Raw genomic sequence first — 16397 nt, 5'->3', positions numbered from 1 at the left:
CCCAGGATCTGCCTGAAACCCAAGCCTGCTGCAGCCCAGACTTCTCAAGCCCGTGGGACCCGCCATGCCTGGAGCATAGGATGTCCTTATGAGCCCTTGCAGGCTTCCCTGCTCTGTCTGTAACGCTGCAGGGAGAAGTCTCGGTTGGCCCTGAGTTTGCCTGGGTTTGACTCTTGGCTCCGTTGCATATTACATAGCACATCGGGTAGGTTTCTTCATCCCTCCTGACTTCATTTCCTCATCTGTAGAATGGGTATCATAATGCCCAACTCACAGATGATGTACGTGTTAACTGAGTTAGCCGATGAGAAGTGACTGTGTGGGTCTCAGTAACCAGGGCCTCCTCTGGGTGGGCATCATGGGCCCACAGGACCTCCAGGAAAGTGAGCTGAGTGGCCAGAGAGGCAGGCAGCCACCTTCTCCTGCAAGAAGTGACCTGACAAGTAGCCCACACGTCCCCCAGCAGGGCTCAGCTACTCTGGACCCGCCTGCTGCTATGTATCCTTGGATAAATCACTCGCCCGTCTCTGAGCATGCTCTGTCTTCTAGCAACATCAGCTTCTCCCGGTAACGGCTTAGAGGTCCAGGTTCCCAGGCACCCCACGCCTGACACCTGCAGGGTCCACAGCTGGGGTAGGAGGGCATTGTGAGGTTTATCCGGGTCTCCCAGTTCCACTGGCACTAGCTGAAAAGGGAGGCAAGCAACAGGACTCGGTCTGCTGCTTTGCCTTGCAGTTGGGAGTGACCTGGAGACTCCAGAAGCAGCAAGCAGCAGGGGCCCTGAATCTGGTCTAGGTTCTCTGGTTCCTCTTTATGGAGCCTAGTGTGGTGCTGGATGGGGGTGGGGAGGTAGCCCTCCCTGGGCAGAAAGAAGCCTACTTTCTTGAGGCTATGTGGCTCTGAAATGACCAGGAGGAGGGTCTTCTCCCTAGGGGGAGCCTAGCACTCCCAGAAGTATTTCCCTGCCACCCACTCAGTCTACACACACACACACACACACACACACACACACACACGCACACACACGCCTTCCATACTTAAAGTGGCCTTGCTGCATAAAGCAAGGGTGTGGAAGCCGAGGCTCCCAGAGATGAAAGACCCTGCCCAGGCCACAGGGGTCAGTGAATGGTGGTGGTGGGGGGGTGAGCCAAGCCAGAGTCGGTACTCAGGACTCAGCCACCCTGGCCTCTAGGCTGAGGGTTTTGGGGGACAGGGCAGAGTGTTGGAGCTGCTGAGCCACAAGCCCACCACCCTGGCCAGGGTCCAGAAAACAGTCTCATCCAGAGAGGTTGGCAGTTCACCTAAAGCCACACAGCCAGTTGGCAGAGGACTAGGGGCAGTCTGGGGCTGATGAGACAGAGTGGAAATAGCTAAGTCAGCTCAAATGTCAAAGGCCCCTGAGCTCCCAAAGGACTAAGCCAGGCTGGTGCCTACTACAGCCAAAGCCCTGGGAAGCAAGTAGGAACTGGGAGAAGAAGGGTTGGCCTTGATGTTCAGGTATCTCTTTGAGGGCCAGGATGGCAAATCTGCCCATCACAGACCTGCTCGGGAGCCAGGAAAACGGTTAGGAGGTGCTTCCTCCACACTGTGAGTCCTCAGTCCCCCAGCGGATCTCGAACTTAAGATCCAGAGAGGCATTCTGCAACCCAGGCCCGGATGGGCCCCTCTGGCAAGAGCAGGACGTTGGAGACCACCCACCCAGCCCCAACCCCTGTGTAACACCCTCCAACACACGGCAGGTGCAGTGTGCAGGTTTGCCCCGTGAAGAGGCAAAAAAATTAATGGAGAATGTTAAGAGCGAAAGGATCAGAGGAAGGCAATGACGGGGGCTCGGCGTCTGACCCCCTTGAGTCCTCACTTTCCACACATGTATTCGTGCTAGTTCTTCCAGCACAGAGCACGGCCCACTTCACAGCTCCGTCTTCACCCCCTTGGTGAGAACAGAGGCTGCTGGTGGGCTGGGGTTGGTAGATTGACTACTTGATAGACGTGGTCGGGGTAAAATTCTTGTGCCACACATCCGACCAGTTCAAGATGTATGACACGGTGGCAGTTAGTATGTTTACCGCCTCATCTAGTTCCGAAACACTGTCGCCAGCCCTGAGAGAAACCCCAGGCTCCACCATGGTCCTAAACTCCCTGTGGGTCCTTTCTCTGGTCCTTGACACCCCCCACCCCCATCAGCTTTCTGCCCCTGTCTTCCCTGGCAACAAAGTTCCCTCTCTATCCAGGCCCTTCTAAGATAAGCTGCCCTTCCTCGCTCCTGTTTGGACCCCTGACCTCTGGCCTCTCTCTTGCAGCACCATCGGCCGTGTCCATCATGCATCAGGTGAGCCGAACCGTGGACAGCATCACCCTGTCGTGGTCCCAGCCAGACCAGCCCAACGGCGTGATCCTGGACTATGAGCTACAGTATTATGAGAAGGTAGCCGTGTCCCCGCTGGCTTCATCTCCCCCAAGGGCCCCTCTCCCAGTCTCAGCCTGGCGTCCACTCTCCCGCCAGCAGCAGGGTCAGGCTGCCTGGCTCTCCGTTGGCTCTACCGTCCTTGCCGTGAGATCTTGAGCATGTGCCTTGACCTCACTGTTCTGATCCAGGGGACAGGCTGTCTGTCTGAATGACATGCCACAATGAGGCTTGTTGCCATCAAGACCTCTTCAGTCTTGACCTCCAGAGGCCTGAGTTCGTTGGTAAACTATTTAAAAACAAAACGAAACAAAACTGTACTTAGCGGTAGTAACTGGTCTTCACCCATTGAAAGCACTTATGTGGGGTTGTAGCCCTAGAGAACACAAAGGCTTCTGGGAAAGATGGACTTCTATTTAAACTAAGGTGTCAGTGACTAATAGGAAGTCCACAGTGGAGGGTGAGCCCACAGTGAGCTGACAGTGCACAAGAAGGCTCTTCCTGTAGACTGAGAGAACAAAGGCAGACTTCCTTTGAGCCACTCTGAGACTGCTGTGGCCTTGTCTCCACCTAGACACCTTGGGCTGCAGAGTGGGATTTCTCCCTGATCTTACAAAACAGACCCCACTGCTGCTTCAGAGACCTGTGGCTGAGCCACGCAGGTAAGGCTAACAGGCAGAAACCATTTGGCTCCTCAGGCAGGCATCCTCTCCACTCTGGATCTCCAATTCCACCTGAGTAGATTGCAGAGGGGACTTCCGCTCTATAGGGACCATGAGGAGGAAGGAGAATTGAGGAGGAAGGAGAAGAGGCAGGAACCAACACCAGGCCTCCTGCAGAGACAAAGGTGTGAGCTTCCACATTTCAGGGCAGTACCATAGGGACCAGAGAACATGAGATCCCTACAGGACAGGGCTGAAAGAAAGGACGTAAGAGTTGGCCACTCATATGGATAGGCACCAGGGGCCCTGTAACCTGGTCCTTTGACTTGCATCCCTTCTTCCTTGTACCCATGGAGAACCACAAGGACCCCAAAGGACCCCGGGGAAAGGTGACACAGGGCTTCTGTTCAAACTAAGGTGTCCATAAATGACACCTTAGTGGTGTCATTGGGCTGGGGGTGAGCCCACCGTGAGCAGGAAATGGATGGGGAGTCATGTCGTGCAGAGAAGACAGCTAGAGACAGTGGCAGCTCAGCCTGTGGGAGCCCACTATGTGAGACCCCCACCTAACCCTAGCACCCCGTCAGCATCTGGGTTAGCTGGGATTTACTTGCCGTACACACATCCGGCCTCATCCAAGTGCCCCCATCACTGGCTTTTTTGCACATCCCGGAGTCTTGTGTCCCAGGAAGTCAGGGGTCACCTCTCTCTGGTCATCACCTTCTCCCCAGAGCCCTGAACCTGAAGCATAGAGACACCTGCTGGATGGGTTGAGTGAAGGAGTGAATGAAACCCTCATCATTGCCATGCCCGCTGCAACCGGCCATCTCCCTCAGAGACCTGCACACCCCTGGTTCCCACCCCACCCCCAGCTTTTGATCTCCCCATCACATCCTTCCCTCCCTCTCTCAACCCTGCCTGTCGGCATCTTCGGGTACCACAAAACACTGCCGAGAACATCTTCCCACAGACTCTGCCTTTTCTCTGGAAAGCCCGCATGCTGGCCGCAGGGGCCCTGGCCTCCCTAGGGTGTGAGTGATGAATGAGAGCATTGTATGGATGAAGCAGAGAGTGAGGGATGGAGCCTATGAATGAAACAAGAACCAGGGGCAGCCTGGCCGCTTGGGCCAGTCACTTCCTGCCCCTCACCACCCTGGCCAGCCCCAATTCATACTTCAGTGTTTCAGCATAAACGTCTTGACCTTCTCCAAGAAGCCTTCCCATACTGCCAAGACCAGGGCCGACATTTGCCCTTCTTTTTGCCCCTTCTGGCAGCACTGAGCCACCTAATGAACTCATCCAGGGTGAGACGTCAGCTCTGCTATGTCCCAGTACCTGGTACACAGTAGGTGCTCTATGAATGCTTATTGGATGTGTTGGGGGTGAAGGGACTGAAATGTTTCTCCTAGAAAAGCAGCCCTACATCTCACTCGGTCCTGAAAGACGTTGAAGGCGCTCCCAGCCTGGGTGGCTGGACCAGGAAGTTTTTGCCTTACAGGGGCCGGTGTCTCTGCTCCCTCCAGCAAGGACAGCTTAGCAACTAATTTTTTTTTTTTTTTTTTAAGAAAGAGAAGGGGAAAAAAATCTAATTAAGAAGCTTTGTGATTAAATGAAACCGAAAGTATTTTTCCCCAAAGATTGGAGCGGAAATGAGGAATCCCTGTGCGGTCCTGACTGTAACCCACCCATTTCCTACCACAACGGGCAGACCCGGGAGCTTGGCAGAGGTGTGAGCTAGGGTGCCACTGCTCTACTTTTGGGGGGACGGGGGACCAGGTGCCTCCACAGTAGCCAGGTGTCCACCTGCTCATTCGTCATAGTCCTTGCTGTGTGCAGGGCACACCACGCCATCACCAGTCACCTTTGGAATGGTACCCTTAGATGCTGAGGGGAGGAGAAACTGAGGCACGGGTGACCTGTCAGCTGATTGGCTGGGAAAGGACTTGCCCTTGACCTCTCTCGTTCACTCTCCCTGGCACTCCTCACTCCCAGCTTTCTGCCAGGGTTACTTCTGAGATGACCAGTGACACGTAGCTAGGACTGGGTCCCTGTTCAATCAGCCCCTGTGCTCAGAGGCTGGGGTGTACATGCCATCAGAGGACAGCCACTGGGCCATTTGACTTCCGCTGTCATAAGCTGATGCTGGCTGCAGAGGCCTCCGCCATCTGGGAAGAACAAAGGCTCAGACACTAACAGCCATGTGGGGTACTCGTCACAGAAGGGCCAACAAAGGTCTCGGGTTCCAGGAGGTACTTTAGAGTGGCCCACAGCCGTGGCACAGAGGAGAGGGAGGCCTATATCCGGGACATTTGAGCTGAGTTTTGAAAGCTGAGAGAAGTTCACAGGGGGATGTGTGAAGGCAGTTATTCAGGCAGCAGGCGCAGCGGGCTCAAAGGCCCTGGGGCAGAGCTGAGCAGCTGGGCTAGGAGAACAGAAGAATGATCTCAGATCTCAATAAGAACGACACAGCAAGACAGAGAGCGCGCCACGGGGGAGCGGTCGGAAAGGGAGGCTGGCTGGGGTGTGTCCTGCCTTCCAGGCCTGGTGAATCTGGATTTGATTTAGAGTGTGATAGAAGGTTCTGGAATGCTGGGATCTGACTCCAGTTGTGTGAAAGATCTGTGCAGAGTACTGCATGGAAAGTGGTCGGTGAGGGGGTGGAGGAGGAGGAACCCAGACACATATGGGACACCGAGTGAGGAATAATGGCTGCTTGAGTTGGTGGGAGATGATGGGGTTAGACATTTTGATGCCCATGGCCCCAGGGAATGGTAGAATGACTGGGGGGGGGGGGGGAGTGCTGGTTCCAGGCGCAGGGGATTTGCAAGTGGAGCGTGGCGCTTGCCAGTCAGGCTTAGGATAGCCTGAAGCATGTGTTAAGAGTCAGTAGAAGCAGAGAAGCATTCAGGACCCAACGAGGGGGAGCGAGGAGCTCATGGTGGTATCAGGGAACCAAGATCAACTTGTGCCCTGATGCCTCAGCCTTCTGTCATCACCTGGAAAAGCACAGCCAGGCTGCCATAGCAAGATGTGGATTTGGCAAGCCATGGCTGGTTCTTGCCTGGCACCTCCAATGTACCCTGTGCCCGCAATCTATCCCTTTCCGGGATGTTCCACAGCTTTCTAGAACAAACACGGGGCTTTCCCCAGCAGAGAGCCATACCCATTTTTCCTACTTCTCTCTCTCTTCTCCAGAAAGGCCCTTTAGGAATGGAGGCGGCTTTCAGGTCTCCTTGGCTTGGCCTTTCCCCAGATCTCCTGGGACCTGCTGCCTTGCCTGAGCCTGGACTGATAGCCATTGCTTGAGGCCGCTGGATAAATGTCAGCAGACAGGCCAATTCCATCCGTCCTGTCCCTGGAGAGGTGGTCTCCTTCAGCGGCTTCCCAGGGCCCATGGGTTCCTCCAAGGCTGGGAGCAGAGCCACTGGGCAATGCAGGTATCCTGACATCTATGTCAATGTCAGTCCCACAGAAATGTCCAGTCAGCAGCTGAGAGAGCCAAGGATTCCACACAGGGGACAAGGACTGGGGATGGGGTGAAGTGTGGAGGCCCGGCTTGTGTTTGGCAAAACTGGAACAGGATCTGTCCAGCAAAGTCTGAAACACACTCACCTAGGCCTTCCTTCACCTATTTTGTGAACGTCAGCAAGGAGTGCTCTCTAACGGAATTGACGTTCATGAGAACTGGCACTTATGGAGTCACTGAATAGGGACAGCATTTGTGTGCTAAAAGCTCTAGCCGTTTTCTAAGGAATCTCCGCAGTGGCGTGGAGCGGCCCCCACGGCTGTTCTCTTCCTCTGGAGATGAGAAGGCCAAGGCTGCAAACCAGCCATGGTGATGTATGCCAGTAATCCCAGCACCCTGGAGGTAGAGGCAGAGGGATTAGGAGCTCGAGGTCACATACTCAGTTAAATAGTGAGGCCAGCCTGGGCTCTGTGAGTCTGGCTCAACAAATGAAAAGGAGAAAGAGATGGAAAGAGGAAGAAGGAAGCGGGCAGGCTGGAGCCTGATTCTCTGCATTTCTCCCATCACACACCCAGCCAATGGTGCTCCGGAGAAGCACCTGGAGCAATGCAGCCTGTCTGGATTCTCGTGAGCCATGCCTGATTAAATTCTAGAGGTTTGGTATTTATTGCTCCATTTTCCTGAGTGGCACACCAAGCCTCAGGGAAGTGAGGGTGCCATCCTGAGGACACACTGCAACAAAGTGGAAGAGAAACTTGGCATTTAAAACAGCGCCTGGTCCCTTCTCCATCCTGTGCCTGGCATTAGGAAAGCGGATTGCTTGGATTGGCTCCTCACTCCCCTCGGGGTACCTGTGACACCAGGACTGACTCTCTTGTCTTCATAGAATGAGTAACTCAAACCCCCAGCCTCCCAAGGTGGCACCCACCCACTCCCCCACCCCCTCCCCAAATGTGGACTCCATCCATCCCTTGTGCTGGAGCAGATAGCGTGTTGCGCAGCAGCACCTACTGGTCAGTCTTGGAATTGCATCCTTGATTGACCATGCGTGTCAATCAATAAGAAGCCTCCACTGAGTACTGAAAAGGGGAATCTAGAGATAAAGTGTGTGGCCCTTGCCCTCGGGAAACCCACCTCCTCAGAGAAGATGGGTGTACGCACCAGAACAATAGAAGAGGTTTTGTACCCAGAACTCCTGGCTGGGATATCTAAAATGTCTCCATCAGAGTCAGCATTAGTGCTGAGCCTTGAATGGTGAGCAGAGAGCTGACAGAGAAGGAGCTTGAGACTGGGGTAGCCTGGCTGGCCAAGAGCCTAGTATCCAGGGAAATGGGGGTCACCTGATAAAACAGTAGGATGCGTGTGTCTCCAGTGACAGAGCATCTCAGCAGATTTTCTTGAGGCTGCAGGGAACTGGGGAAATCCAGGAAGCTCCCTGAGAGAGAGCACGGGCGCTGAGGCCCAGAATTAGCTTCCTGTGTGGTCTCCCTACGGGAACTGTGCCCGGCTCCCTGGCCGTGACACAACAGGAGATGCCCCTACGCCTGTCCTCTCCGACCTCGTTTTCCAAGCTCTTCTCTACCCCTTGCACCTGCTGCTCTTTCTGCCAGAAGCCCCTTCTTTGCCTGCATGGCTTCTTGTTCTTTAAGGTTTCAGTCCAGGGCCTCCCACCCCATCCCCGTTCTCCAGAGAGCTCTCTCTGACTCCACCACAGATCCCCACCGCAGCCAGGTCCCTCCCTTCAGCCCATTCTCCTTTCCCTGCCTGGCTGAACGCTTCATACCCACTCATTTCCCCTCTTAGGCGGCCCCTTGTGATCCCGCCTGAGACACTGAGGAGTCGGGCGCCTGCCCCAGGTCACCGTAAGAGAGCAGCCTCTGGACCGGACCGGAAGCAGGCTCACTTCGGTGCCCGGGATGGCATCGCTCTCACTCTGTCTTGGGATGCGCTTGGGGACTCTGTGCACCTGAGATGTATTCGTGACCAACATTGTGACCGGGTGTCTTTTTACCGGATAAGGGCCCAGAGCAGCTCATCGGCTCTCCCTTTGAGGGGCTGGCTCCCCACAACTGTTCTAGTTACTCTAATTGGAGCTCTGAGGCTGCGGCTTACACCTATGGGCCCCTAGCGCCCAGCCAAGGCTCAGTGTAAGGAAGACGCCTCAGGGAGGGCTTGTTGAGTGGAGGGCAGGTGTCCTGAGTGTACCCCACTTGAGTCTAGCCCTGTCACATCCGCAGACCCACCGCTCACTCAGCTGGACTTTGGTCCTGTTCTCAGGTTGCCTGGGGCAACACCCAGGAAGACAGAATGGTGGGCCACATCTCTCAAAGGCGGGAACATTATGCCTCGTGTACCCGAAGCCCTGGGCACTGGCAACGGTTCCATGTGGAGCCCAGTTCTGAGCCCAAAGCAGGCGCTAACCAGTATGTGTGAACTCGAATGTCGTTGTCTCTGCCTAAAATGCAAAGAGCCCACAAAAAGCTGGGCACAGTGGTGCACACCCATAATCCCAGCGCCTGGGAGATAAAGGTAGTCATTTCCCGCTACATATCAAGTTCAGGGCTAGCTGGGCTACGTGAGACCCTGTCTCAAAACCAACAAAGGCCAGGGCAGAGTCACATGCAGATGAGTGATGAGATGGGTCTCCTTCCTGCGGGTTCCGGGAACGTGCGTACATTAGGCAGCTCTTGCTGAGGTAATGCTGCAAAAGAAGCACTCCCACAGGCACCAGGGCACACGTACAGTGTGAAGTGCCCCCCTTTCTTGCTCATAGATCTGTATCTGTGGGCTAAACGGCCCTGTCTCAGCTCAAGGCCAAGGTCTCCACGTATTTCTTGCTCTGGAAGCAGCCACAATCCTCTGGTTCTAGAACCTGGCTCAGGCCCCTTGTCCTGGTAGATGGTAAAAGCAGAGAAGCCGAGCCAGGTCATCAGGCACATATGACATCTGCACTATGTTCATTCTCATGCCTATGAGAATGTTCCAGTGTCCAAAGCAGGTCACCTGTCCAGGTCCAAGAGAGAAAGATATGTGTCAGCTTCCATGGGAAGTGTTGGCTTGACTGGGTGACCTGTCCCGGGAGCGGGCCTGCCCCACGGAGCAGCGGGAGGCAGCACTCTTTAACGTCTTCTCTGTCCCCCAGCAGGAGCTCAGTGAGTACAACGCCACAGCCATAAAAAGCCCCACCAACACGGTCACTGTGCAGGGCCTCAAAGCCGGCGCCATCTATGTCTTCCAGGTGCGGGCACGCACCGTTGCAGGCTATGGGCGCTACAGTGGCAAGATGTACTTCCAAACCATGACAGAAGGTAAGCGGAGAGGGCCAAACAGCAGCCCCACCAACCAACGAGCAAATGCACAAATGCGGGGGCCCATGCCTAGGAAGTCTGTGCCAGCCAGAGAGCAGGCCACCTCCCTCCGCTCCCGGGTGTGAACCTTTGTGCACGGTACAAAATACAGAGCCAGCCACCAGGCCCTCTGGTTCTAAGGCACACAAAGGTCCCCGATTCTCCATTTCCATACATCATCGAGGCTGTTTCCTCCTCTTGGATACTTAGGAGTTCAGACCTAACTTGCAGATCCCTGCTAATCAAATTCTTTCCTTTCCCTGCTCTGGATTTTTGCCTATTAAACAAACAAACAAAAAGCATTGTGCTTAGCTGAGAGGGTAAACATTTTATCTATTTACAACCCCCAGTAAGTTGCAATGGGACTGAGAATTCTGAAACCCCCATCTAGGCTGAGCCAGAAGAAGTGATGGGATACATTATTAATGTCTGCCCTGGGCAAAGGAGTAGGCCTTTGTGCTATGTTTGTTTTCCCGGTCTTGGATTATATGGTCTCTGAGTACCTTTTCTGCTTTAGTAACCTTGAGGATCATTAGATTGTAAAGAGGTGTGACTTCTGGAGCAAGGCAGCAGGGAACTGTGTAGCTGGAATCATGTCCCCTGACCTCTCTGGCCCTGTCTTGTCCAAAAGGGGGATGATAATTACGTTGTTACCAGCAGCAGCCGCAACAACAAACATATCTAAGGCTTAGGGACCTAGCTCAGAATTGGTTTGAGAACACATATATTTAGAATAATGTTCTTCCCCTGGGCCTGACACCAGCCAACTAAGTTCTGGGATGCTTCCCAGACTGAAGGAGAGGCCACTGTAGGAACAGTACACAGGATTATTGTGGACGTCTGTTACACTGGAAACAGTAACAATGGGAGTCCAGGCTGGCTGAGTGTTCACCGTGAGCCAAGCATTGTCAGAGATTTACCCACAGCCCTGGGGTAGTGTTAGACAGACCTAAGTGTTGCCTCTTAGCCTGTGGCCGTGGCGCATGTTCCTTGGCTCTTCATCCGGCTAACCCTTCCAGAGGCTCTCGGATGACCCTAAATTCCTGTCCTCCTGTAGCAGCCTTCCCCATGTGTTCACCTGTCTTTCAACACTCGCCTCCTCTGGCCTCTGCCCTTTCTTCACCAGCAGCTCCTCTTGCTTCTCAATACCCTCCATGTCAGATGAGCTCACTGGCCAGGCTCTGGGCACTGTCCCAAGTCCTCTTTATGAACTCAGCAAGTCTGTGCCAGGACCCTGCTGTATGCCAGGCCATGTGCGGGCACTAAGAACCCAAAATGACCTCACCCCTTGACCTTGACAAGCTCCTCTTCTTAATAATGCCATGGAGGAGGAGGATGCTGGTGTAGCTGGCACCAGCCCAGCCAATGCCAAGTGCATCTGTGCACTGTCATTCACGTCCAGGCCTCAGGGCAGGCAGATGAGCTCACATGCTAGCTTTGACCTCTTCCTTCTTGGATAGCCTCAGGCCCGTTCTGACCTCCATAAGCTTGGCTTCCCTAAGCATAAGGAGAGGCCACTGTAGGAAGTGTGTTAGAGGGCTGCTGTGGAAATCTCTGAGTGACCCTGGACACCGTAACAATGGGAGTCCAAGCTGGCTGAGTGTTCACTGTGAGCCAAGTGTTGTCAGAGATCTGTCCACAATCCTATGGGGTGAAAACTGTCAGTCTCCCTGACTTGGAGATACTACCCAGCTGGTAGACTGTTTGTCTCACGTGGTAAGGATTCCTGCCCAGGGAGACTGGCCCTAGACATTCTTGCTTATTACTGTATCACGTGGGAGTACAGGGGTCCTTGTGCCCATTTTATAGATTAGGAAGAGAGGGCTGGACCCAGTCATAGGTTTATTCGTTCTCACATCTCATTTCCCGCTCAGCATGGGGCACTTGCTGGGTTAGAAGCAAGAGGGACATTTAGGGGTCACCAGGGTGGAGGATGGAGGCAGAGGCAGGCCTCCGAGCCAGGCTGAGATAACCCCTGCACTGTCTCCGCAGCCGAGTACCAGACCAGCATCAAGGAAAAGCTGCCTCTCATCGTCGGCTCCTCGGCTGCTGGCTTAGTCTTCCTCATTGCCGTGGTGGTCATTGCCATCGTATGTAACAGGTGGGTGGCGGCTTCTGGGCCTGATCGTAGTTGGGAGCGGGTGGGAACTTTCTCCAAGCCTACGGGGGGCAGGGAGGGGACAGGCTCCAGTAGGCCGGGATACCTCAGGGGGCCGTCAGCCATCATAGAAATGGGTCCTGTTCCGACAAATGTGTGGACAAGGTTACACACTGCGGCGCTTCAGCATGGAGGAGCACCCAGAACAGAGGGTGAAGATAATGGCAGGATGCTAAGAACTGTGGGGATGGTGAAAGTAGACATGATCCATTGTCCCAGAAGGATGGAAGGAGCTTATTCAGGAGGGTCTGGGCAGGGGTGAGGGTGTCAAGGCAGAGACAGGAGGGTGGGCCAATCCTTGATGGCTGGAGGTCATGATGCAAAGGCTCTTCCTGCTTAAAGAGACCCCTTACTTCCCAACTAGGGACCAGAGTAAGCTCAGACGAACCCTGAGCTTAGTAGAGTCAAAAGCCACAACTAGAATCTGAGGACCTCATTTCTCCCCTTTAAAGGGACTTGGCTGCAGAAAGGACAGGGGGACAGTGTGAGCCTGGGTTTGAGGAGGGAGAAATGGGGAGGGCAAGTGGGCCCGGGGTAAGGCCTAGACACCACCACTTCCAGCAAGGGAGTGGCCTTAAGGGCTTACCCCCCTCCCCCCCCATCGCCTACGGTGGCTCCCGTCTCCCTGGGCGCCTTCAGGTGGCTCCAGCCCTTTGCTCTTGTTCCAGAAGACGGGGGTTTGAGCGTGCCGACTCCGAGTACACCGACAAGCTTCAGCACTACACTAGCGGCCACAGTACGTACACACCCCGGCATCCTGGCACCCTGGGGCCCCTCTCTGCCATCCCCATGGAGACCCCTCCGGCCGCTGCTGCTGCCACCGCCACCACCATCGCTTCCTCCTCCTCCTCCTCTTCACGATTTATCTGTGTTTAGACGTGTATGTGTGTGCGTGGGTGTATGCTTGTGCGGACGGGTATGCGTTTGGGTGAGCGTACGTACCGTGGAGGGTTTGGGAGGGTCGGGGGATGTGCACCTCCTTATGCACGCATGGAGGACAGAAGAGGACCTCAGAGCCCTTGGAACTGGAGTTACAGGTGTTTGTAGGATGCCTGGCTTGTTACATCGGTGCCGGGATCCGAGCTCCAGTCCTCAAGATGAACAAGTGCTCTTAACCACTGAGCCATCTCTTCTAAGGCCAAGCAGGCCCTGGATACGCCAGGCTGCCTCTAACTTTTTGGCTTTTGCACCTGCTCTTCCGTATGCACTCCCTGGCTAGTGCAAAGGCTCTTAGGAGGAGCAGGCCTGGCTGGGGCGGAGTGGGGTGGGAATGGGAGGGGGAAGTAATTCTTGTCAGCCATGTAGAACTTCACTTCTCCCCCTGAGAAAAGTGGGGAGCCCTGGGAAGTTCTGAGCTGAGGACTGACTTGCTCTGTTCTCTAGTCTCAGCAAAGGCTTCTCTGGATGTTGTGTGAATGACTGGGTCTCAAACAGCTCAGACTGTACCTGAACTCTCCATGTAGTCAAAGATGACTTTGAATTCAGAATCCTCCTGCCTCCACTTCCCGAGCGCTGGGTTTGCAGGCATGTGCTAGCCTGCCCAGTTTACGTGGTGCCAGGGCTGGAACCCAGGACTTCGCTCATGCTAGACAAGCACTCCGCCCGCTGAGCCACAGCCTCAGCCCTCGGGCACTCGCTGCTGGCAGATGGAGCAAGAAAGATCAGAGCCCCAGAACACAGGCTCTGGCCCAAAAAGTTTGAAGGGAAAGTTCCTCCTGGGCTTAGAAATCACTTTGGACATAGATGTAAAAATATGCTGTTAAGATTGCCATTCAGGGTTGGAGAGAAGGCTCAGAACTGGCTGTTCTTCCAAAGGTTTTGAGTTCAATTCCCAGCAACCACATGGTGGCTCACAACCATCTATAGTGCGATCTGGTGCCTTCTTCTGGTGCACAGGCACACATGCAGGCAGAATACTGTATAAATGATAAATTAAAAAAATTTAAAAGAAAATTATATTTAAAAAAAAAAACAAAGCACTGGTCACTTTAAAAAAGAAAAAAGATTGCCATTCAGATCTTCTGTGACTGCCGAAGTAAGGGTGCAAACGGACGGGTCAAAGGGAAATGACAGTCACATCACGGTTCACTAATGTGTTAGGAACAAGTCCGGACCAGCACTCCCTCCCACCATCACCTCATAGATATGACTTGTACACACGCGCGCACACACACAAGCACACACACACACACTTTGTGCTCGTGAGTGTCAAGAGCTGTTGAGGCTGGAGAGATGGCACAGAAGGTAAGAAGTTTAATGCCTGGCGCCCACATAGCAGCTCGCAACCATCTGTAACTCCGGTCCCGGGGAATCCAACAGCCCTTTTCTGGCCTCCTTGGGCACCAGGCCTGTAAACGGTGCATAAGCAGACAAGCAGACAAAATGCTCGAAGACATGCAGGAGGTAAAAAGGACTGGGGGTATGACCAGGGGGTAAAGTGTTTGCCTCTCAAGCCTGAGGACCTGAGTTCAACCCCTCGGACCCCAGTGAAAAATGTTGGATTTCTCTTCTTGGCTGTCCTCCTGCTGGGGAGGTGAACGCAGAGGATCTCTGGGATTCCCTGGCCAGCCAGCAAGCTCCTGGTCAATGGAAAAACAAGGTGGATGGCTATGGAGGTTGACCTCTGGCCTCCACGTGCATGCACACACGTTTACACATGTACATGCATCCACACATACGACAAACAGCAGCAGAACCTTCTTTCCTGCTCAGAGCATAGGCAGGTACCGTGTAATCCCTGCAATAGCCCCACTGTGAGGATGGGTTCCATCACCCAGACTCCACCGCAGCGCGGGGAAGGAGCTCGTCCTACCATCACCTCCACCCTGGGCCGTTTCCCCACCGAGGCAGAGTGAGGCGGGCTCCCATGCTCTACCGCACAGAGCCATTGGGAGTGTGGTCATTTGAAGCCTGAGCCAATAACAAGGAAATGATGGGATTCATTTTTAACACAGACCCCGGGACTTGCTCAGAGACCAGTATCCTTTAATGCTGAGGTTTTGTTCCCTGCCCTGGCCTCTCAGAGCCACGCGGGACACATCTCTGGGGAGCCCATGTCCACCCCACAGACCTACACTGCCATGAAGAATGAGAAAGTGGAGAGCCAGAGATGTGTGTGGCTGGCTCAGGGTCACCAACCCAGCCATCAGCACATGCTAAGGGGGACCGAGTTCTTAGGATGTCCGGATGCAGGGTCCAGGGGCTGACCTTGTTTCTCGTCTCTGCTCTGACCCTGGCTGGCTGCTTGACCTGGGGAAAACGCTGAACCTCTCCGAGTCTTGACATCCTTATATAGACCATAGGAAGAATGACGGGCCCTTCCGATGAATCCTCGGATCTTAGCATGATAACAGAGTCCTTTTAATAGCAGCATTTCAGACACGCCAAGTCTTCCTTACACGAGACGACAGTTATTTGTTGCTTTCTGTTTGCCAAGTGCTTTGCTATGTCCTTTCTAAAATTTCATGTGGAAATGGCTGGCTTGGGAGAGTGCTTGCAGTGAGGCCTGAAAACCTGATTTGATCCCCAGAACCTGTGTTTAGAAAGAAAAAAAAAACAAACAAACATGGTGGCCCCCAATTGTAATGCCGGCACTGAGCAGGGAGGGACCGACAGGTGGGTCTCTGGGACTCCCTGGCCAACCAGCCTCGCCCAACCTGCATATTCCAGGCCAGTGAGGGACTGTGTCTCAAAAACAAGGCTCCTGAGAATGACACCCAAGGTAGTCGTCTGGCCTCTGTGCACGTGCACGCACACACACACACACACACACACACACACACACACACACGAGTCCATCCTTTCACCCTCTCCGTCCCCTAATGAGGGACATTGTTTGTAATGCTCATTCTGTGGCAAAAATGAGGACAGAGGCCAAGGATAAGGCATACAGCTGGTTGAACCTGGATTCAAACTCATGACGTAGTTTATTTATGACCATCGGTAGCCACAGGGGCAGAATTCACCCTCAGGCCTCTCCATGCCTGCTTCTCCTCCTGCCTCCGGGGACTCCACCTAGATTCAGGGTGATGGTGGGGGCACTCACAGCCGTATACAGACAACAGCCCAGTGTCCCTGCTGACTCTGGCTGTCCTCGCCCAGGCTCAGGCCAGCAAATGTCCCTCCTGAGCTATCCCTGTGAGATGTGTTTTTTGTGTGTGTGTTTTGTTTTTTTGTTTCTGGTCATGAGGTCATTGTGCATCTCCCTGGGAAAACTGACAGGCTGGCAGACGGCAAAGGGAACCCAGAGCTGGCTCAGACCCCACTGTTGTCGTTCGTGGGCTGTGTCCGTGTCTTCTTGAACGGGTTGTTGTGTCTTCCTAAAGCCGGTCTTCCATCCAGTGGGAGTAAGATCGTGTTG

At 54.1% G+C, this 16397-nt stretch overlaps 1 protein-coding gene across 2 annotated transcripts in view; it reads left to right on the top strand.

Moving 5' to 3' along the window:
• Ephb2 (EPH receptor B2) overlaps positions 1-16397 on the top strand; it is a 176035-nt gene that overhangs the window by 145888 nt on the left and 13750 nt on the right. The window contains exons 6-9 of one of the 2 annotated variants that reach the window (XM_055611081.1): positions 2301-2425; positions 9678-9840; positions 11872-11980; positions 12709-12773. In XM_055611081.1, coding sequence (XP_055467056.1) covers positions 2301-2425; positions 9678-9840; positions 11872-11980; positions 12709-12773 — 462 coding nt within the window. The remainder of the gene's footprint in view (positions 1-2300; positions 2426-9677; positions 9841-11871; positions 11981-12708; positions 12774-16397) is intronic. The other variant, XM_055611080.1, reaches the window with a different exon arrangement.

This window comes from Psammomys obesus, unplaced genomic scaffold (genome assembly GCF_907164565.1).
Source record: "Psammomys obesus unplaced genomic scaffold, mPsaObe1.curated_primary_1811, whole genome shotgun sequence".
In the NCBI taxonomy this organism is placed as follows: domain Eukaryota; kingdom Metazoa; phylum Chordata; class Mammalia; order Rodentia; family Muridae; genus Psammomys; species Psammomys obesus.
The sequence above is the reverse complement of the archived record's forward strand: the minus strand, read 5'-3'. Positions and strand labels throughout refer to the sequence as shown.